The sequence below is a fragment of the Sprattus sprattus genome (assembly GCF_963457725.1).
Source record: "Sprattus sprattus genome assembly, chromosome: 16".
Classification (NCBI taxonomy): Eukaryota; Metazoa; Chordata; class Actinopteri; order Clupeiformes; family Clupeidae; genus Sprattus; species Sprattus sprattus.
Window position 1 is genome coordinate 27,322,205 of NC_137914.1, and position 25,075 is coordinate 27,347,279.

Here is a 25,075-nt window from a genome sequence, read left to right on the forward strand (position 1 = left end):
TGCCTTCTCCTGGATTTTCATACATTTTCTGATAAAATACTCTAATTTCTCTTAAGTTACATCTTACATTAACAGTTTAATTGAATTAATGTTACAGTTAAAGATAAAGACATAATAAAGATATTAGTTTCATCTAAAAGTTTTTGCCATTTTCCATGTTTTCCCATTTTGCCAAGTTTAACAGTCTTATCAACAATTATTCCAAAAATGAAAGGTTTTTGAAAACTATGATTAGTATACTTATATTAACATTATTCAAATGTCAACATAATGGAGCCCTGATGATGTGCTGGGTCATAGATGTGATTTAGTCTCCCAGTGCCTCTGCTTCAGGATTTCCCCAAAGAGTCTTGCCGCCTCCTGGGCACACCCCCGGTGGATGGTCAGCCCAAAGCCTCCATGGCCATAGTTATGGATCACCTGTGCCAATGATATGTGATGTTATTCATCTGCATTTACAAAATGGTAAATGACTAATATTTTATTGTCCCAACATAGATCACTTTTTGTGGCAGTTCCATTATCGTTACTTGGATATCTCTTTTTAATTTTGTAATTTATTATGTATTTGAGTACCATCACTATATAAACTTAGTCGACATTAAAAATTGCCATACAGTGGGGAAAATAAGTATTTGAACCCCTGCCGATTTCGCAAGTTTGGCCACTTGCAAAGAAATGTGTGATCTATAATTGTAATGGTAGGTGTATTTTAACAGTGAGAAATAGAATATCAACAAAAAAATCCCGAAAACTTCATTTTATAAGATTTATGTCTTTATTTGCATTTGATGCAAAAAATAAGTATTCGAACCCCCAAGCAAACAGCAAGAATTCGGGCTCCCAATGGCCAGTTATGTGCCCAAGAAGCACACAGAACAGTCCTCATTAGGTCTAACAAGCAGTGGCGGCTGGTGACACAGAGGGGGGGCGCAGTTCGGCGGCGCGGTTTAAATAGCACTCCACAATGAGAAGAAAACAGGTTTTGAGTAAAAAATTTGTTACTGAGGTTAAAGGACTGCATATTTCTGCTTTCACTAGCCTACATGGCACTGCATGAGATGGTACATATGGGTGTGATCTGCAATGGGAATAGGGACCAATCCGCACTGCACTGGATTACATCAATATGAATGATTGTTACACTATAACAATTACACATAACCAATATTATTAAGACACATATCATAGTGGACATTACACTAAGCAACATAGGTCTCATTCGTATTATTTACAGTATGAGCTGTATGAACTCATCCTTATTACATAAGTCAATATAACATCACCTATAAGAGAACATGCTAATGGATACTATCAGTGGCGGTGCGTCAATACAGAGCGCTGGGGCGCCGCCCACCCTACAATTTTGAGATGAAAAAAAAAAAAAAAAAAATGACATGTCAAAAAACATTATATATAAAATTATTTTATAAGAAATGTACTGTTTTAAAGCGTTAAATGTGTGCCGGAGACCGTAAGCCCCTGTCAAAAACCACTAAAATGTGACCAAATATAATATTGCCATTCGTTATCACTGAGAGAGAAGCCACTCCTCCCTGTGGGCGCCGGCCAAGTGGAAGTCTATGGAAGCCAAAAAAAGGGGCAGGAACATTTGAGCAAGGACAGCTTCTCATTGGCGGATGACAGTTCGAGCCATGGGCGCACTTCACTTGCGCCCCCAGCCAATGAAAGGGTTTCTTATATATCATGCTGACAGGACTGTCCAATCAGAGACCTTTTGTGATTCCATCACATCAGATTTAAATATCACATATCTACGGACGAATCATAGCCAGCAGAGACTTTTAATCTGAGAGTATGGCGACTGAAAACTCAGTTGTATCTATTCGTGGAACACCTTTCAATCGACGATCAGATGTCGATAAGAAGAATAATGTTTTTTGACATGTCATTTTTTTTTTTCATCTCAAAATTGTAGGGTGGGCGGCGCCCCAGCGCCTTGTATTGACGCACCGCTACTGCTAACAAGGTATACCTGATCTCAACTGGTGACCTGTATAAAAGAAACCTGTCCAAAGAATCATACTTCACACCTTCAACCTCACCACCATTGGCAAGACCAAAGAGTTGTCCAAGGACGTCAGAGATAAGATTGTAGACCTGCACAAGGCTGGAATGGGCTACAAAAGCATTGCAACTATTGGTGCGATTATTCATAAATGGAAGCAACACCAAACAACTGTTAATCGCTCTAGGTCTGGGGCTCCATGCAAGATATCCCCTCATGCTGTATCGGTGATCATCCAAAAGGTGCAGAATAACCCCAGAACTACACAGGGGGAGCTTGTGAATGATCTGAAGGCAGCTGAGCTGGGACCACAGTCACCAAGAAAACCATTGGCAAAACCATTGGGAAAACCATTGGCAAGGTCCCCCTGCTCAAGGAAGCACATATACAGGGCCCTCTGAAGTTTGCCAATGAACACTTGAATGATTCTAAGGAGGATTGGGAGAAAGGATGTGTTCAGATGAGACCAAAATCAAGCTCTTTGGCATCAACTAAACCTTGCCACGTTTGGAGGGGGAAGAATGCTGAATATGGCACCATCCCCACCGTCAAGCATGGTGGTGGAAACATTATGCTTTGGGCTGTTTCTCTGCCAAGGGCACAGGACGACTCCACCGCATCGAGGGGACTATGGATGGGGCCATGTAACTTGGAATATTGGGCTTGAACCTCATTCCCTCCCATTGAAACGCAACCTTTAGGATTTGGAGAGGATCTGCAATGAGGAGTGAACCAAAATCCCTCCTGAGATGTGTGTAAACCTGGTGACCAACTACAAGAAATGTCTGACGTCTGTGCTTGCCAACAAGGGTTATTCCACCAAATACTAAGTCATGTTTTGCTAGGGGTTCAAATACTTATTTTCTGCATCAAATGCAAATAAAGTCATAAATGTTATAAAATGCATATTCTGTTTCTCACTGTTAAAATACACCTACCATTACAATTCTAGTTCACACATTTCTTTGCAAATTTCGTGGCCAAACTTGCGAAATCGGCAGGGGCTCAAATACTTATTTTCCCCACTGTATATGTTGTATAGTGATTTTTTTTAGGAGTCAGGGCTATCTAGACCTGCCCTCATTTGATGTGTTAGGGCTAGGGTTGATTCGATTTATATCAGACTTCCTATTAAGGACAGATCATTTTTCATCTGTTAATTTGTTATACGTTTACATATACTAGTGCAGTGCCCGTAGGAATTATGCATTCTGTAGTGTTAGCAGACGTAGGTGTAGGCTAGCTGTTGTTCAGTGCAGAACTGGGAGGATTACATGACGACGTGGCATAACTTACAGCGAGAATTGCGCGTATTTCGTGGACTACATAGCAACAGATGGGAAAGCCATGTACAATCTGAAAGCCTCCGAGGCTTATCAATATAAGCTACCATTTGTAGCGGCCACTCTTGCGTTGTGATTTTGATTGGCACCCAGCCGTTTATTCATACACTCTGACAGGTTTAATTAACACAGAGCAAAGGCGATCACACACAGTATCTTCCGAATGACAGCCTCTCCCAGCCAGGGTAAATGCAGACTGAGGTTTATAATATTGCAATAATGAGAAAACAAAGTCTACACACGAATTACAACAGATACATCGGGACACATCTGAAAACCTCTCATTGCGTCAGTAGATGCATGAACGCATGGTCACTGGTCTAGGCTTACCATCAACATTGAATAGAAAGCTAACTCTTATACAAATACATCAAACTACAATATACTACTTAACATGGTAATGAGAGTTGGTTACATGCGAGGCCCATACGCATCAACTTTGAAACTTAATATAAAGAAGCTTAAAAATAAACAAAACAAAATCAATCACTGTCTTTAGATTATAAAGAAGCTTAAAAATAAACGAATAGATAAAATCAATCACTGTCTAAAGATTACCTGAGCAAAAGTCTGTATTTGTTCACCAAGAAGAATTTGAATGCGGACCTCACCTCCTCTATCCAACGGTATTCTGAACTTTGAGTGAAGGCAGGATAGTTTAATAACGCTACGCGTTTGATTGTGACGTCACTACCCATAGTGCCGACGGGACACGATAACCCATTGTTTCCTGCGGGAAACGGTAAAATACAAATATCTCGAAAACTGTAAATTCAAAAATCTTCAAAATCAAGGATGCACAGGTTCATGACATGCGTAAGCTACATGCGAAATCTCATAACTAACGGAACTACCGTCAGTGAGGAACGCCCTAGACAGACAGACACACAGAGTTCCTGGATTTATAGATAGATATCTCAAAAGATATTGATGTCAGGGAGGATATATTTTCAGATATGAATAGACAAGAAAATCTGTAATCTGGGGGTTCTCCCACCATGGTGGGACACTCAATGATGTAGCAACTTCAAAATAAATGTTATGCAACAACACTGAACTTAGCTGTGAACTGAATTACTCCACCATACTTGGAGAAGGGTGGAGACAGATGCCGAGAAGGAAGCATTCTATGATGTCTGAAATTTCATAACATTTTAAAATTGGACTACTTCAGAAAAGTTTCAAGCACAGACTAGCAAGTAGCATCATTGGACATTTTATTTGATTTGTGATTTACAATAAGGCAATGAGTATACTGCAGCACAGGGACGTGCACAGGAATGTGCTAAGGTTGCTTGGGCAACTGCCCGTTTGCCCTTCTCGACTGAAGTTGCCCCTCTGAAGGAAGTAAATATACTGTATATATGTGATCAGATGACGGAGGCGTGGCAGCGGCGGTTAGTGAGAGTTTAAAATTATATTGGCAAAATTTGCGATCAGATGACGGGGGCGTGGCAGCGGCGGTGAAAAAAATAATGTGTTGCCCCTTTTTCCGAGGGCAGAGCAACTGCCCTTCAAAATTCCTGTGCATGTCCCTGCTGCAGCATATCCTCCACTTATATCCACCGTTTTCCTTCACACAAACTCTATTACCGTGGCTTTTTTTCTCTCTGACTTTTCAGAGGAACATTTTTCTTGTTGTAACGTTTGGGACTGGAAACCTTCAACACATCTAAATATATGTCAGATTTAGAATATTTTGTATGGATGATGAAAGTATGTCCAGTCTACAAACTATAGTCTTTTAATTTGCAGAATGAATAACACTGATTGTGCCAGTGGGGTAAAAGTCCTAATTAGACACTTAATACTATAATGTACCACATAGTATTGCCTGCCTTGCGAAATATGAATGAAATAGAACAGTTTGACTAGTTCATCACAGGCACTTCTCATAGGTTGACTATTGATAGAGAGTGATGTCCATCCCTAGTACACTCAAATTTTGCCACGAAATTAGTTTCAAAGGCTAAAACCTAAATAGTCAATGTTAGTTGAATACAAATCCATCCTGAGAGAATTTACTTAACTGAAGTCCTACACAGTAAAAATTAGAATTAAAATGGTTGAATGTGGTATTCTTAATTCAACAGGATAAACCCTTCTAAAACACTAAACACTCTGATGGCAAACTAACTTAGCTAATGATGCCATGTGCGCCTCACCTCAAGTGTGACTGGACCAGACTGAATGGACTCCCTTTCAAGTCGAACTCTGCTGCGCACAGGTCTTAGTCCCGTCCAATCCTCTACGATTCGTGCATGCTGTAAAGATGGAGAGAGATTGAAGAGAGAACATGTGATAGGGCCACACTTTAAAAGGGCTAAACATGTTTTACACCAACAGTTATCTACAGTGCCACTTGAAAGTATGTGAACCCCTTGAGCACTTAAGAGTTTTCTGTTGTTTTACCATGATTTTTCATTTTTTTCATCACCAATTTTCCATAGATGAAATGTCAGGTTTATGTTTATCATTTGCATGTACTTGTTTCGAGGGAATTGTTTGAGTAGCCAAAAAACTACATGAAACATGGAAAAATCATGGTAAAACAACAGAAAACTCTTAAGTGCTCAAGGGGTTCACATACTTTCAAGTGGCACTGTATAGTGCATCTAATCCAGGGTTTGTTATTTTTCTACCGATCTAATTTTCTTTCCATTTCTTCTTCTGATATCAAGCAGTTAAACCTTGCACAAGAAATTGGGTGATTCTGGAATGCTCCCATTCTGACATGCTTAAGGGATTCTGACATGTTTGGACATTTTTGAAGATGTAAGCAACTTTAAACTATGGTGGAGTGTATGTTATGTGTCTGGTGGAAGGGGTAAGACACACTTAATGATTTTTAGATTAAAACCATTTTATGAACTTGGTGAAATGTGACATAAACTAACAGGTGCACTCACAATAAGACTGGGCTCCAGCTGACAGGCCTCCTCCCAGATCTTCTTGTGATCGCTGGAGTTGTTCTTCTCGCTCCAGTTCCCCAACTGGAAGACTCCCCCCACGGTCACCAAACGACTCCTACCGTCCATCACACACAGTGTTCTTTTATGGTTCTGAATGACCAAGTATTTCATAATCTGTTAATGTTACTATACATTTAATTAAGTTCTTCAAGAGATATAACAGCGTTACCCTGGTATTATGTATGGTGAGTTATAAGTGCCTTTTGTGAAGTGATGTGTGAGAATCCAATGCTTGAGCCAAGGCGCATCCACCTAGTGACAAAAGCACATTGATATAGCACAGTAACAGCAGCCACATTAGGATTTAGGACTGTCCTGTGCCGTGTCGTTCATCTTTTGAAGTTTCAGCTCTAACCTTAAGGATCTGCCCTCGTCCTGGTTGGAGCTCTGGGTCTGCCTGCAGCTCTCCAGATCGTATTCCAGAACAGTTGAGAATGATTTGAGCACCACTGTCAGCCAACTGGAGAGGTACAAGACATAGGGGGCAGGAAGTAGAAGTTTGAAGTGCAATGGAATTTGGATGGTACAAGGGAATGATTACTCATTTCTCAAAAAGTGTGGCTGAAAAGGAAACATTCCGTGTTGTTGATTTCCATTTTATGTTGCAAACATAAACATCTTACTATGTAGACTCTGGCCACCTTTCAGTCGGATCAGTTGGAGATGTTGGCTAAATACAGGCTTTAGTAATGTTAAGAACACATCAAGGGTCTTTCAATGGCAGGCAAAGTTTGCACACAAGAAACATTCACTGATTTCATTAACAAGCAAAGTCAGTTTGGCAATTTCATAACAGGCACAACATCTAAGGCACCTGCATGGGCACACGGACCCTCATTTCAGTGTTTCTATGCTATTGCATGTTACATTTACATTTACATTTAGTCATTTAGCAGACGCTTTTGTCCAAAGCGACGTACAAGGGAGAGAACAGTCGGCCTGCCCCAGGGTCGGTACATGTGGAGGGATAATCAGGTTTTTAAATCATTTGCATGTTGAAGTTAACGAGATAGGCAAGCCCACACAAGACCAGTGGAGACAGGTGTTAAGAGGCTTTGTAGCTAAATCAACACCAACACTTCTGTTGGACTTTGGTTTTCAAGGATGTCTCTCAAAGGAGCACTGAAGACATTGGACTGAAGAATCCGAGGTGCATTTAGTGCTCCACCTGGTATGGGATGTTATTTTCTGTAGGCTGTCTATATGAATTTATGACTGCAGATTGGTCTACATGGTCGAGGTTTACTTCGGGTCTTTACATTGTGTGTGTGTTATCTAGCAGTTTTCCGTCAGTTTTTCTGTCAGATTTCCTTGCTCAAATTGTCATTACTCACTGTTGGCTCGTAAGCTTGGCTCGCAAGATAGCTCCTTCAGTTTAGCTAAGAGTTCAACACAAACTTCCCCAAGCCTTCCAGTAACTATCTTAGTGAAAAGGGTTGTGGCAAGTGATGAAAAACTTTAACCTGTGGATGTGATGTATAATAAAACAAGATACCTTATTTCAGGCATGTGCACAGACATTTTGGGGGGCATGTGCTCAAACCAAAAAAAAGGGCACCCATCGCCAAAATAATTTAGAAAATTAAAAATAATAAATAAATATATAAAAAACACAGTAGGATATTTCCTGCCTGCCTGCCTGCCTGCCTGCCTGCCTGCCTGCTTATGCATAAGCGGCGCTTATGTTGTGGTTAATTTAGCACCAAACAATGTCGGGGATTGCACAAACACCGTCATTACCTGTTTGTCTGATGCTGCGGGTTAGAGAAGAAGTTTTGGCCTTGCGCTCAACACTGCATGAGCACTAGGAGGAGGAGGGAGGAGCGCGGCAGGGGCTTGCGAGCGTCGCGGAGCATGTCGAAGAACTCAAATAAATGCTCCGTCAGATATCAAAACACATTCTGGGGGAATTGATGACAGAGAGAGAGTAATTCTGATCCTGAAATATTGGTGAATGAAAAAAAAAATGAGCTCAAGGAGGAGGGGCACTTTTCTCATACAGGGCAAAAGGGCAGGTGCTTGAGCACCACTAGGGGTCTATCTGTGCGCGTGCCTGCCTTATTTACATATCTCTTATTATGGGATGGAGAGATGAGTCAGGCAGTTGGAGCCAGGCACTTTAGCCTTTAGAAATATACCACAGTATTAGACTTTTAGGGGGTTGAAAACCTTTGCAAGACACTGTAGAAAAGAACAATTTAAAGGAAATGCAAATGAGCCCTAGTGACTATGTTTATGGCAGAGATAGTGACACACACACACTCTGAATTCTATCTCTGCATTTTACCCATCCAGGGTAGTGATACACACAGTGAAGCACACAGTGAAGCACACTAACCCGAAGCTGCTTTTGGGGAGCAGTGATTGGGTTTAGGTGCCTTGCTCAAGGGCACTTCAGCCGTGGATGTGGGCATGGTCGGGGATTGAACCGGCCACCCTACGGTTTCCAGCCCGAAACCCTAACCAGTAGGCCACGCTGCCCCATAGAATTGGGCTCGTCAGGGATTTCAACCCTGGACCTCTCGCACCCAAAGCGAGAATCATACCCTTAGACCAACGAGCCGATATGTGTCTGGACATCAAATTCTAAGCACGTCGGAGGCTGATCCAATCTCACAAAATGTTGTGGAGAACAACATTCATTCTGCCAAGCTAATACCTGTCTTTCCCATATTCCATGGGGTTTTCACCCCTTTCCTGGGACATTTGAGCTGTTTTCATCCCAACCAAACCAGAGCTCCTAAGTCAAATAAAACATGTTCTTCAGCTGTAGGCATATTTCAATTACAAACTAACCTCCTGGAATGAGTTTATCTTCCTGTGGTAAAACTTGACACCTCTCTGTTTTAACCTGAAAATAAAACAAATGAGAATCACAAAGGTTCAATGTTCCAACGCATCAAATGTAGAAACTGACCTCAAATAAAATCACAGATTCTATGCCTTTCATGCCTTGCAGAGATTGTTTAAGTACAATGAATAGATTACTAAACTTGATTAGTACAACAGCTTCACCTACCAGTCCATAAGCCACGGTAGGTAGCTCTTTCCCTCAATCATAAGTGCAGTGTTGAACCATCCATAACTGAAAGAAATGTAGCATTATTATTAATAGTTAGAAGTATGATTAATAACACCAACGTCAATACTACTACTACTAATACTACTACTAATAATAATAACAATAATAATAACAATAATAAAATACAGTCACAAGCGGCAATCACCAGGGAAAACCAGAGTGCATGAAGCGCACCAAGTTGATAGATTGCACCGTTTCACAAAGTGAAATGGCAAGGCAAAGATTTTAAGGCAAAAAGAATTATGAAGATGGAAATATCCATGCCAGAGCAACATCTATCATCTTATGATAACAATATAGAACAGTACAGGTAGTACAGTACAAATCTGCAATGCTAAATATAGCACAGAATCCTCTACAATATATCACAATTTTAGTAACTGAAGAAGAAACACACCAGCCCCCCCCCCCCCCCCCCCCCCCCCCTCTGTAAAGCACTACTCGCTACTTGGCACCTTTGTATGAATTGTATCTTAAATGTTGACATATTGTGATATACTGTATGACCATCTTTAGATTGTATCCCTCCTCGATTGTTTTAGTGCCATTTATGTTTTATGATGTGCTTTCTATTGGGTACAAAAATTCAGACCCTTCACTTTTTTCCCATTTTGTCATGTTGCTAATGTTGCCTTATGCTAAAATAATTTGAATAAATGTTTTCCCTCATCAGTCTACACTTTATACCCCATAATGACAAAACAAAAAATAATCTCAGCAGTCAGCAATGTATTTTCCACATTCAAACCACATGCAAACTGTTCAAACTGTTCAAACTGTTCAAACCACACGAAAACTAGAAAAAAAATGGTACTCCACCAAACTTGAGGTATTCCTCCTGGCATGGAAGGATAGTCTTCTAAGATATAAACAAGTACTCTCTGAGGCGAAATCAGCTTACTATTCTTCATTGATTGATAGTAATAAAAACAACCCAAAGTTCCTATTTAACACTATTTCTAGGCTAACAAAAAACCACAACACAATCGAACATTCGGTTCCCATAATCTTTAGTGGTAATGATTTCATGACCTTTTTCAATAATAAAACCTCAAAATAAGAGAACAAATTCAAAGTTTCCTCCCCCTCTGTGACCCTACACCCCTTCCAAAATGCGCCATGGCAAACCTAACCTTGATCCCGATAATCTCGCTAACTATAGACCCATATCTAACCTCCCTTTCTTGTCAAAAATACTTGAAAAACTAGTTGCTAAGCAACTTACTTCCTTTCTACAACAATAGGGCCCACCACAGCAGTGAAACGGCCTTAGTCAAAGTCTTGAATGACCTACTAATCGCATCTGATCATGGGTGCACCTCAATACTAGTTCTCCTAGACCTTAGTGCTGCTTTCGACACTATAGATCATCAGATCCCGTTACAGAGACTTGAACATCACTTTGGCATCAAAGGCTGTGGCCTATCTTGGTTTAGATCTTACCTCTCTGATCGCCATCAATTTGTTCATGTCCATGAGAAGTCGTCAAATCCCTACCCATCTACCCACACTCAATGGCTTCCCAACACCCAACACTATCATCAAAAACCTTGGCGTAACTATCAACCAAGACCTCCTACTTGACTCACACAAAAAACAGATCTCAAAGACATAATTTTTTCATTTACGCAATATTGCCAAAATTAGAAAGGTCCTATCCCTCCAAGATGCAGAAAAACTAATCCATGCATTTATTACTTCCCGACTCGATTACTGTAATGCTCTCTTGTCCGGATGCAGCATTAACACAATAAAGAGCCTTCAACTTATACAGAACGCTGCTGCTCGTACACTCACCAGAACTAAAAAATATGAACACATCTCAGGTACTCGCCTCGTTGCATCGATTTCAAAGTACTCCTGCTAACATACAAAGCCCTAAACGACCTGGCTCCAAACTACCTCAAGGAATTAGTCGTCCCCTATTGCCCTTCAAGGCTGCTCCGTTCCCAGAGTGCAGGCCTCCTGGTAATTCCAAGAATATCAAAAACCACAATGGGAGGCAGAGCCTTTAGCTACCGAGCCCCCCTCCTCTGGAATAACCTCCCTGCCTCCATCCGAGATGCAGACACCGTACCTATATTCAAAGCAAAGCTTAAGACATTCCTCTTTAGTGCATCCTATAGCCAAAAGTAATTGCGTCAACAAACCCATCACCTGCTGCGCTAGCCAAAAGTGTATCCTGTTTGCCGAGTGGATGCATGTACGGCCCCGGCATAACAGCTTATACTTCAATGGAACGAACAATACAGCCTCTCGGTTTGTCCACACCATCATCTCACCGTCTCAAACATTGCCGAGTGGATGCATGTACGGCCCCGGCATAAATAAATAAAACTTAAGAAGAACAATAGTGTGCTTGCAAGCACACTAAAAACAAATGCCAGCATTACTAAATATATCTTCTCCCTTTCTCTCTCTCTCTCCTTCCATATCATATTGCTTTTGTCTATAATAACACTGATAAAATAGCCATATTGCCTACTGTTAAATCTACTACCCAAATGCATCTCCCTATCTGTTTCTGAAATTGATGTCTACGAACATAAATGTTCTCTCTCCCCTATAGCATGTTCCAATCGCTGATGGAAGTGGAACTATTGCTCGGCCAATCGCACCCACCGCCACTGCATTGCCGTACACCTACTCTACCCAATACCCTATACTAGCATTTATATACAATCTACATTATTGCCACCACTGAAATGTTTCTTTGTCCCTACATCCCTTACCCCTTATCTCTCTTTATAGTCATTTCTCTTATCTTTATGAAAACGTGATTTGCCTATTATACAGAGACAAGTAGACTCTCAAATCATTCCAGGCTTTATCAACATATCTGTCAGCACAGCAATCAGCAATCAGTACAGTAGGTCTATTAAATTGTAAAAACTGGACCATTAACTTTAGCTGCATTTAGCATCTCATTTAATTAACGAAATCCAATTGAGAATGATTGTTGTGCCAAGTGTTTCAAACAAATACTCTGTAGCCTAGCTTTTATAGTGAACAATGTGTTTGATGTAGCATAGCCCATAGGCTACATGACTCTAAAGTTTATCAGGTCTTCAACTCAAATAGCCTACCTAAGATAAAGTAATATCCTAATATTATCATTATAATAAATTCCATTCAATGGAATGACAACTTTTATTGTTCATTTTGTATTCAGTTCCATATTGTATTATTCCAGGACTACAATGTGATTACATCTATACATTTTGATCCACTGCACGATTGGATTAGGATTCATACTTTTTCCAAGTGTCCACGGGGACCCGGATTCGGGCACCCACGGTCATTTCTCGATCCCACTACCAATCTCACTCTCTCCCACTAATGTTCTGTCACTCTTTACCTCCTCTCCAAATGAAGGTAAAGGCCCCAAAAATAGACTGATAAAGATATACAATGGAAAGATTGCTCCAGCTGTTCCCATCAAATGGAGTGACTTGACTCTCTTGTGTGCTTTCCAAAACCATTGGCGCCAAAACAAGTTTTTGGACGGCAGAGATATAACCCTGAAAGTCATGGGTATTTTAGTACTGAAATGAATGGAATTTCACTGAATGATCACTGAAAAATAAGCAATTTGTTGGTAAAGTGCCTGTAAGTGGTCCATTTGTATTATATTTAGGGATCATTCACCAAATATGCAAACTTTTGAGAAAATAAGACAAAAGATCTGCCGTCATTAGGCATTTTGATAAAAAAGGATAAACGTATTGGAATTTCATGAAAAACGTATAGGCAAAGTTTTCCTGAAAAAAAGAATTGTTGAATTATTAAATAATTGTTAAGTTGACAGAAGCGCTATGAGTATGGATTGGGTAGGAATAAGATAATGCCATACCTATAGCCAGGAAACATCTCCAACTCCCGCTCTGTTAACTGACGAAAACCCAGCACAATGTCTTTAAACGAAGGGTCCTGAGAAAAGAAAAAAAAAACACAAATGTAACTCTGATATATATCCCATTAAGGTAAATTGATTGACGTATGAACAAGAATTCAAAGGTAACAGCTTTGGCGATTCATCTTTCATCAAAGATTCGCCAAGAACAGCATACTCTTTCAAAGTCTCACACCAATCTCCAACTCTTCTGGGCCTAAGTGGCAGGACCATAAACCTGAGATTACTGACTACAAGAAGACTTCTGAGAGACCATACCGCCAACAAATGAATCAATGTCTCAGGAGGAGCTGAGCGTTTCTATGGACTCTACACCACTGAAGTGATCTCACTTCAGTACCTGCAGGACACTAGACACCTCTAGAAAGGGTTAGGAAACTGTCACAGAAATGCAAGGCTTATGAAATGTAGATGTACCATGTACAGTACAGTGTTAAATGGTTGTGTTAGACCAATGTGAATCATCAGTTAATACACTAATGCGATCATTGTGTTCATGGTTGACATCAATGCTGCACAGCAATAATGGTTGTGTGCTAAATAAGGGGACTGTGTTGTGTGTTCTTTTCATGTTTTAGATTGATGTGTGGATACAGTATGATATGTGCGCATTGATCTCTGCTTTACATGGGTGTATTTATTTGCGTCTCATCTTAAGGTTGAAATTATGTGTCGAACACAACAAAGTACTATACCAACACATAAAAATGTGGACATTTTGTTTGGCACCCTTTCGTTAAAGAAAGAAAAACCCACAATGATCCCTGGTATAACTTGAAACTGACAAAAGTAAATAAACATTTACTGAAAATTAACTAATGAAAATCAGACATTGCTTTTGAATTGTGGTTCAACAGAATAATACAAAAAAAAAATGTAATAATGAAACTGGCCTGGACAAAAATGATGGTACCCCTGGAAAAGATTGAACATAATTTGACCATAGGGGCATATTAAACTAAAGTGTGTCCTCTAATTAGCCTTACAGGGGTCTTCAAACTTGTCATCAGTCAGTCTGCCTATTTTAAGGGTGAAAAGTAGTCACTGTGCTGTCATATTATTCAGAAGTTTAAGGTCCAGGGGACTGTAGCCAACCTCCTTGGAAGTGGCCGCAAGGGGAAAATTGATGGCAAATTAAAGAAACGGATAATATGAAGTAACCGAAGAGCCCAGAACACCTTCCAAAGAGATTAGAGGTGAACTCAAAGGTCAAGGTACATCAGTGTCAGATCGTACCATCCGTTGCAGTTTGAGCCAAAGTCGACCGATGAGGACACCACTGTTGAAAGCAAATTATTAAAAAGCAAGACTGGAATTTGCCAAAATGCATATTGACAAGCCAGAGGGCTTCTGGGAGAATGTCCTTCGGACAGGTGACACAAAACTTTTTGGCAAGTCACATCAGCTCTATGTTAACAGACGTGAAAATTAAGCATACAAAGAAAAGAACACTGTACTGTACCTACTGTGAAACATGGAGGAGGATCGGTTATGTTCTGGGGCTGCTTTGCTACATCTGGCACAGGGTGTCTTGAATCTGTGCAGGGTACAATAAAATCTCAAGACTATCAAGGCATTCCGGAGCGAAATGTGCTGCCCAAAACATTGGACTATTCTGAAGTGGCCTTCTATGAGCCCTGATCTAAATCCTTTTGAACATATGTGGAAGGAATTGAAACATGCACTCTGGAGAAGGCACCCTTCAACCCTGAGACAGCTGGAGCAGTTTCCTCACAAGGAGTGGGCCAAAATACCTGTTGACAGGTGCAAAAGTCTCATTGAGAGTTTGATTGTAGTGATTGCCTCAAAAGGTTGTGCAACCAAATATGAATTTAAGGGGATCATACTTTATGTCCAGGCCAGTTTCATTTTTTTTTTTATGAATATGTTGAACCACAATTCAGAAGCAATGTCTGATTTTCATTAGTTCATTTTCAATACATTTGTATTTACGATAACTTTTGTCAGTTTTAAAGTAGCATCCGGATCAATTGCTAATCGCTAACGATATGCTAGCGGCTAAAACTAACGAAATATCTTGAAATGTGCTGACTTTGACATTATGACAAACTAGTTAGTCAACAACTGTCCTAACACAGCCAAACATCAAGCAAGTGCAACACAAAACAAAGCAAGACGGCAAATAAACCACTTACTAGTTTGGCAGACAGTAAAAAGCCGGGCAGCTTCAGGCAATCCTACATTTAGCATTAATATATCCATGGACCCTGGTATGGCAATGGTATGGCGATTCTCCATATTAAAAGTCATTGTAGCACCCCAATTTTTTTTCAAGCTGTTATTTTAAGGTAAAACTGCTTATCCTAACCCTAATCCTGATGTACAATTGTTGCATAATGCTTCTTTAAGTTATTTCAGTGACCATTGTGGGTTTTTCTTTCTTTAACGGAAGGGTACCAACAATCTTGTCCATGTCCGTATCTGCACTGCTTTCATTCTCCAGTCTTATTCACTGAGTTTGACCTAGCAGTCTCATGCATCTTTCTTTAGGATTGTTTTTGCCATAAAACCTCTGCTTGTTGCTCTCGTCTGTTTAAGTGTAGCTGCCAGGTACACCCTGACACTCCTCTGGCCATGCTACTGGTTTAAATAGGGCCAGTTGAAGTTTTATCCCTAAGGAGATTAATAAAAGTGTATCTTTAAGCTATTTTTGATATACTGCCAATATGCCCCACACTATGCATGCCAACAGCCTGTAGTCAACTGCACCTGAGCTCAGAACATCTCCTGATCTATTATTCTACCCAAGAGCCACAGGCACTAGACGAAGTAGATGGGAACAGCACTCACAGGAGCTGATTCTGTGCACAGATTGTAGCCAGACTGAAGGAAGACTCCCATTTTGATGCCCTCTGGCGAGCGCAGACAGCTGAGCAGATAATCAAAGGTCTCCTTATTCCACTTTCTAGAAAATATTTACCAAAAACACATTTTAAATCCATGGAGATGCCTCATGGATAAACAGTGCAGTACTTACAAGGCACAACGGCAACATCTTTGAAAACAAAATGTCTCATATGAAAAAAGTCATTTTTAAATGTTAACAGTGCGTTACAGTTTTTTTCAATTGCTAAAACACTAAAACCTGTTGGCTGAACAAAGTTCTCAGTTGCCTGAACTCATGTCGCTAATTGGGCAGTCTGCTGTCAAAACCTTAAACTATTTCACATGGTAAAACACAATTTGCTGATCTCACTTAGACTTTTCAGCAAAACTCTAGACACATTCTCAGTCTCAAAACACATTCTGCACTCTAATTCACATGTCATCCATACTGGTAAACACAAGTGGCAACAATCAATACAAATAGAGAACAAATGTCATTAATTAAATACAACCACTCAAAATTCAAATGATTTGTATCAAATGATGTGTTAAAACCAATATAAGCCAGTTTAGAGAGCAAACAGGTTGTTGAAGGTGGGAAGGAGAAAGTCTGAGAATGGATAGAAGAAACAATGCACGAGGACGAGTGAACACCACATTGACTCCTTTGATTTTTGCCCCTTTTACTGTAGTAAGCCTACAGTGCATTGTGTAAGGGATAACGGCCTCCGAGCTGTGCAGTTCTACGAAGTTAATGGACGCTGCGGGGCAAAGAACACCACGACGCGGAGCGGTCCGCGAAGTCCATTAACTTCGTAGAACTGCACAGCTCGGAGGCCGTTATCCCGCTTATCTACCGTTTACAACATCCAAAAATGTTTTTATTATTATTATTATTATTTAGAATTTCCTTTATCTTTAGGACATTTAATATGCATAATAACCTGATGAATTCTTGATTTGAAGCCTAGTGCTCCCGTTAGAGAAAGTAGTGCCTGGAACCGGCTGTTTTAAAAAAAAAAAAAAACGTTACGTTGGTTGTCAATGGTAACCATTCAAGAGCATTGATATGGAACGGCGATTTCACTTTTCTACTGGGACTACGTCCAAGGTGTGCGGTTCCACGAACTTAATGTACACCCCATTAGCCAATCAGAAAACAGTATTTCGTTCCAGAGGGAGATAAAGGCAATATAATGTACAATAAACAAGTTGTATGGCCCTGAACATTGTGCTTTCTATTTGATACAGTAACAGTACTGACTGCTCAATAGATTTTGACTGGTTGCAGGTTCATATCAACAAAGAAAAAGAGTGAGTTGTGAGTAGTGAAATGCAGGGTACAGTACTATAGGGGTATAAGGAGGAGAAAGAACCAACACAAATTAGAGAAAAGCAGAGTAGTAATTTCTGATACATTTTTATAGCTACTATGAGATAACATGTTTTCATTCATCAAAAGACAATGACGGATAAATATGAAATTTGTTTTGAGATTGAAAAAAAGGACTTCTCCCTGAGAACTACAGTGCCACTTGAAAGTATGTGAACCCCTTGAGCACTTAAGAGTTTTCTGTTGTTTCATTTTTTTCATCACCAATTTTCCATAGATGAAATGTTTTAAGGTTTATGTTTATCATTTGCATGTACTTGTTTCGAGGGAATTGTGAGTAGCCAAAAAACTACATGAAACATGGAATTAGTGTATTTTCAAAAGTAAGTGAACCCCCAGCTGCATTGGTAAAGTCAAGCAGGTAACAGATTCGGTGAAACATATTTGGGTGCTTAATTAGTCAATTAAGCAAACCAATCAACGGAGACATCCTTAGGGAAAGGTTTGGGCAACACAGATTAAAACTGAGAGGAAACCAACCAAACTACTGTAGTGCAAAGGTGTACCCGCACACATCAACAATGCCGAGATGAAACGAGATATCCGAGAACATCAGGAAGAAGGTACTGACAGCCCATCAGTCTTGGGAAAGCTATAAGACCATCTCCAAAAGATTCCAGCTCCATCCATCCATCCAAGACAAATAATTTAGAAATGGAGGGCATTCAACATGACCGCATCTCTGCCTAGAAGTGGACGCCCATCAAGACCATCACCAAGAAGCACCAGAAGAAGAATACATCAGGTAAAAGTCAACCCACACATCACCTCTAAAGAGTTTCTGACCTCTCTGGCAGCATCTGGGGTAAATGTTCATGGGTCTACAATCCATGAAAATTGTTGGTTTTGATCGTGACCAAATAATTATATCTCGGACTCATCTGTCCAAAGAAGGGACTTCCAGAAGGCCTTTGGTTTATCCAAGTGCTCTCTGGCAAACTTGAAACGGGCAGTTTTGTTCTTTCTTGAGAGCAGAGGTTTCCTTCTAGCAACCCGATCATGAATGTCATGTCTATTCAAATTTCCTTCTGATTGTAGACCCATGTACATTTACCCCAGATGCTGACAGAGAGGTCCGAAACGCTTTAGAGGTGTTGTGTGGGTTGACTTTTACCTGATTTATTCTTCTTCTGGTGCTTAATTGACTAATTAAGCACCCAAATATGTTTCACCGAATCTGTTACCTGCTTGACTTTACCAATGCAGCTGGGGGTTCACTTACTTTTGAAAATACACTAATTCCATGTTTCATTTAGTTTTTTGGCTACTCAAACAATTCCCTCTAAACAAGTACATGCAAATGATAAACATAAACCTGACATTTCATCAATGGAAAATTGCTGATGAAAAAAAAAAAAAAAATCATGGTAAAACAACAGAGAACTCTTAAGTGCTCAAGGGGTTCACATACTTTCAAGTGGCACTATATATGTTTTGAACAATTTGTTTTCTATTTTTGGTATATTGTTTACTGACTGCTTGAAAGTGTATATCATTTTGATCACCTTGTTTATGATTTGAGAGCAGAGTTTGATTTTGAGCACAGGTAAAACAGTTTTAAGGCGAAAGTTTCATTTTGCAAGAGGATTCAGAGGTTTTGTAAATAGTGCTTGAAGATGAGGTTTTGTGTTTAGAGTTTAGAGAAAATGGGTGACTGTTTCAAGAAATGTGTTTTAGCAGTCGTATAAAACTGTAACATAGATGACAACTTTAATATACAGTAGCATAGAAATAAGATATATGTTTAACATATGATCTACCATGAATGTTGAAGGGCATCATGCTATTGTAGTATGACATGTCTAATGTATATGCTCCATACCAAAATGCTGTACATTACAAGTGTGATTCCTATATGTTTAACAAACCTTTTCCATATGGAGCAGTTTATTAGTGGCTTCACAAAAGAAAAAAAATATAGTGGGGACACCTCACATTTAAAAACACATGACTTGTGGGCTAAAAATGAATATAGTAGGGATACTTCACATTCATAAACATGTGACATTTTTGATGAGGCATTATGATATTTGATCAACTCTTCTGCAGAACATATTCTGTTACTGAATTTGAAAATATTCGGATCAAATGTTCTCACGTCTCCTGATTGTTGCCCTTGTCATAGAGGTATGGCTGCCAGAAGCCAGCTGCTCCATCACTGGTTGTCAGAGGGGTGAAGCAGTCGGCATACACCTCTATGGTCAGTGAAGCAACCTGCTCATGGTACTGCTCATAGATGCTCTGGGCGGTTGAGAGTCCAATGACCCCTGCACCAATAACTGCCACACGCATGTCTGAAAAAGACAAATAAATACATGGTATTATCAGCATGTTCATTTCACATCCTGCAAGGATAAGATGACGACAAAGCCTGACCACTAGCCACACAGAGATCTCCTACATAGGGACGAGACTAAACTGACCCAAAGGGTATTTGTAAAGCTTTTTTTCAAAGAGACAACAATTTCTCATCAGGTTCTGACATTTAGGAGGCCTAATGCTTCACAGCCAAAAAACGTTTCTCTGACGCGGTCTGCCAACTGCACATGTCCACTGAAAACAAGGTTTTAAGCATGTCTAAACAAGGGGTTCAAATGAGCTGGGGATGTCTGAGACTTAAGACTTATAAGACTGCAATGATTTAAAACATGTTTTCACTGTTAACATTAGCTCTATTAACCATATATTCTTGGCAGAGATTGCTATGTAGCAACATCATAGGTTTCATGGGGATTCCCTTCATACTGTCGGCAGATTTCCCCAAAGACACCTTGCAGATCAACCCTCTCTTTTGTCAGAAAGCGCACATGGCAGAGAGAAATCTTCGCAAGCTAGCTAACTAATCTACTGATTAATGGTTAAACAGAATATAAAAGCAATGCCAATTTCATCATGGGTAGGAAATGCAAGCTAGTTGATTATTTCCTAGCTGTGGCACCATTAATTGGGGTCTCTGTGTATTTTGATTTTGTAAATTGGATGTAAATGAATTCCCTTCAATTTCATTATTTAAAAGACAGGTCCGTTCATATGAATTATTCCTTATTAATATGCTCCTTTGATCGTAGGCTATCCTAACACCGCCATTCCTACATCTGATACTGATGGACAGAAGAATGCACTTACAGAAAGGGTTTTATTGTCATAGTTTCCCACAATACCACATTCGCACCAGAGGGTTGGCAGTGCACTGCAGAGCACACCCTGATCTATTTCTTGTAGGCCAACAAGTCTGTCAAATATTAGTTATCATAGGCCTGCTATTTTAAGTCTATAAAATAGTTTAAATTATATTTAAAGTAAGGATTTGTGTGGGGTTCTTTACATTCAAAAGTAGGCTTTTGTGTGCAAAAAGATTTTGCCCTTCACCGTTGCTGACGCGCACACGCGTATTTACCCATGTCAACCCTTAAACAAATGGCCCCCACCCCTACACATTTCAGATCTAAATATACACAAATCTTTAATTTACATACTTAACCTTGGCTTACTCCTCATCAAGACATTTAAGCCTATATCGTGTTTCAGTGGCTAATACTCTGAAACCTGACAAAACACTATGGGCCCTAAACAATAATTACCCTTTAATATCAAACGTTAGCGACCGTGCCAGCCCAGCGCCTGTTAAACAGTTTAAGAATGGAGGACGCAGGAAAAAGGAGTCAAATAAGGAATATACATAACACAAGCTGTTTTATTACTTACCAGTGCGTTTAGTAAAGTGGTGAAGTAGAGTGTAAAGTGTAGGCGATCAAATGCTTAAGTTCATAAGTCGGCTAGTTTACAGCATAATTTCCTGGGCAAAGTCCGTTCTGGACTTCAAAGTCCAGCCGTAGAAGTTAGAAGATTCCTTAGGGAAAAAACAACGCTGTTAGGAGTGTGCAGGGACCAAAGCAGCGTACTTTGGTGGAAAGGACTCATGATCCAGTTCGGAGTTTCCACTTCAGTGACCTGCTTCATGAATAACATGGAATGTAGGCTACGACTGACCACAGTCACAACGTAGCGATCATTCTAGTTTATGACTTGCGTCCGCCCCTCGAGCAGGTGGCTACCAAGCTCGCACGTTAAGAGTTTAAAATCAGAGGAAATACCTACCATCAGCTAAACTGTGGCGTTGAATGACAACTGACGGTCACTGCTAGCGTGTTTTAGCTTATAGTATTCTCCCTTCACTCGTAAAAAGGATCCGGATCATTACCTGGGAGTAGGCCTGCGTCTGCGTTTGCATTAAACCGGATTGTTTCGGTCAGATAAAACCAGGCAAAAAGCCATTGAAAAGACGACTTTGCCAGACGTCTCGAGGACGTTGAGATTTGGTTGAAACGTGAAAAGCTGTCTGTTTGACTTTTAGTTTGGCATTGAAAAAAAAACTGAAAAAACTAGACGTAACGCAAAGCGTTACAAAATATGGCCGCCGAACTGTTCAGTAGGTTTTGGCACAGAATGAGTCATGGTTGTCAGTGTGTTTTTATGTGTTTTGTGTGTGTAAATTGGTTTGTGTTTCATTTGTATGTATTGTAGGAATTATTTGTGATTTTGATGATTTGGTTATGTAATGTTTTGTGTACTACTTTTTTGTGGATTGTTTTTTTTGTTTTGTGTATTTTTCTTTTGCAATGTAGTTTGTTAAAACAGGTCAAATAAAGAGGTGTGGAAACAAAGTGAAGTTTCCAACCACCAACAGGTGGCGCTATAGGTGATATCAGTCAGGCATACGCGTTCGGGCTGGATACAGCGTCCACCCTAAGACATTTTCTCTGGATCAAACAATGTACGCAAGAGTTATAAGAGACTTGTTTGTGTGTTTTGTGGCAAGCACTGGCAAGTTGGCAAAGTTTGAGGGTCTGCCACGCCCACACCTTCCGACTAATGAGAAAATCTTATATAACTTTTAGTCACCCATGGCTGAAGAGTAACCTGACCACATTTCAAGGCGTTACCATTAAATTTGTCGGAGGAGTTCGATCAGATGTGAGGTGTGCAAACACCGTCAACACGCATCTTCCACTCAAATTGGCCGACTTCCTGTGGATCTGCCACCATGGCGTCAAGAGACTTTTTAGAGCGTCCAAGAATAATGAAGACGTGTACCGAATTCCGTCAAGCTACGCCAAAATAACCCCAATGTGCAGGGTTTTTTGCAATGTTCTAGGGGGCGCTACAGAGCCATTTTGCTCCATCCATGGACAAAAACTCTGCCGAAGATGGACGGTTACAGGCTTGATGTCCCTGGCAAATTTGGTAATTTTTCGAGCACTTTGACATATATGCGATTGAGTTATAAGACACTTTGTGTTTTGTGGCAAGCACTAACAAGTTGGCAAAGTTTGAGGGTCTGCCACGCCCACACCTTCCGACTAATGAGAAAATCCAATATAACTTTTAGTCGCCCATGGCTGAAGAGTAGCCGGACCACATTTCAAGGCGTTACCATTAAATCTGTGGGAGGAGTTTGATCAGATGCGAGGTGTGCAAACGCCGTCAAAACGCATCTTCCACTCAAAATGGCCAACTTCCTGTGGACCTGCCACCATGGCGTCAAGAGACTTTTTGGTGCGTCCATGCATGATGAAGATGTGTACCGAATTCCGTCAAGCTTCGCCAAAATAACCCCAATGCGCAGGGTTTTTTGCAATGTTCTAGGGGGCGCTACAGAGCCATTTTGCTCCATCCATGGACAAAAACTCTACCGAAGATGGGCAGTTACAGGATTGATGTCCCTGGCAAATTTGGTAATTTTTCAAGCACTTTGACATATATTCGATTAAAACACCTAATTTTTGCTTTTTAATTTTTAACTAGGTGGCGCTATACATGTAATGACTGGTTATGGTATGGGTTGACATGGCCCCTTGACACAAACATACAAGAACAATTTGGCCCTCCAAGGCCCTACTCTTCTCGGGATATTCGAAGAAAACTGTGTCGCGCCACCTACAGGCCAGTTGGTGTATAATCATATAAATCAATGTATTGCATACCCCCCGTTAACGGAATTCCACGAAACTTACCGTGCAGTCAGAAGGTGTCATAATGATCCCACACCTCCGATTTCGTTCAGTTCTGACCTTGTCAACTTACAATTAAAATGTTTTACAACACTCCATTTTTGCTTTTTCATTTGTAACTAGGTGGCGCTATACATGAAATAAGTGGTAGTGGAATGGTTGACGTGGCCTCTTAAGACCAACATAAAAAAAATATGTGGTCCTCCTTAGCCATACGGTTTTCGACTTATTCACAGAAAACTGAATCGCCCCACCCCAGTCCGACGGGGGTGCAACGGATCAAAACGAAAATCAATGGTTCCACGCTCATCTAGTGGGGCTACATGCCCACAAAATTTCGTGCACCTCGGTGTTTCAGTGTCCCGGGAATCGTTGACAGAAAATCGGCAAACAGAAAAAAAAAAAAAAAAAAACAGAAAAAAGAACTCCGACTAAACCTAAATGTCGCGCGGCGGTCATAATAAAGTATTGCCATTTAAATATTGTATTGAAATTAACTTTGGGCACTTTTGTTGTTGTTTATTCTGAAGTGCTTTTTAAAGCAGCAATAAGGAGTTCCGTTCCAAAACCATCAAGCTAACTACCTAAAAGACGTGCAAAAACCTTGTAAACACCACCAACAGCGGTTGGCAGTGATAGAAGCTTATCAACACACTTATTGGAGTATTTTGGCAGTATAGCAGGCAATGTCACGCTGTGAAAGATTTTCTTCCATTTTTGCAAAGGGCATATCCTGGATGGCTAATGGGAAAGACACAGGTGTAACAAAGGTCATCTAGGCTATATATATATCACTAGGGATCTGGTACCTCAGTGGCCAATAAACACAGGCGGAAGGGGCAAATACAATAATAAAGGGATTTATTAACAGACTGTAGTAAAATAGTATAAAAATACGAACACAGATTGCAGTAGCTACCGACAGCAGAGACAACTGGCTCCAAGCCAAAGATAAAAGGCAAATAATTATGGAGGACCAAACCTGCCATATTAACAAATGAATGAATGAATAAATAAATGTCCACATCCATGCATTTAGACAGAAATGAATGAATAAATCTATTAATTAATGCACAATTGTCAATCAATAGTTACTTATAATTTACATTCATGTATGTATTTATTTCTGTATTCATTTATTTCTGTATTCATTCATTCATTGTTCCATAGCATTACATCAGGATCATCATTTTACAAGCAAGTTATCGCTACAGTGACTGTGAAATACAGCAACATGCATACACATCCCTTGAACAATAACGTTACAGCTATCTTGCTCCACACTGCGTACGTTACTGTACTGTTCTCTAGTTTAGATTGTCACCACCCTAGCTAGCTAAAGAGTGTTTTGTTCTTCATTTCAATAAAGAATCTTTGTTTAGCACTTGTCATTTATTATAAAGACGGAGCATCTTACATGCGACTTCACTGTATGATCTCAGTACTAAATCTGATCTGTATTGACAGTAATCACTCATTAGTAGA

General features: G+C 40.1%; 1 protein-coding gene across 1 annotated transcript; it reads right to left on the reverse strand.

Annotated features, from left to right (window-relative positions):
• Positions 1 to 294: 294 nt before the first annotated feature.
• Positions 295 to 19,871, reverse strand: LOC308376964 (D-amino-acid oxidase-like; the record flags this gene model as incomplete). Its single annotated transcript, XM_080853477.1, has 10 exons — positions 295 to 420; positions 5,538 to 5,636; positions 6,282 to 6,399; positions 6,514 to 6,596; positions 6,700 to 6,804; positions 9,141 to 9,195; positions 9,364 to 9,429; positions 13,280 to 13,356; positions 16,151 to 16,265; positions 19,678 to 19,871. The coding sequence occupies 10 exons, from the start codon at positions 19,869 to 19,871 to the stop codon at positions 295 to 297; spliced, it is 1,038 nt and encodes a 345-aa protein (XP_080709603.1).
• Positions 19,872 to 25,075: the final 5,204 nt, after the last annotated feature.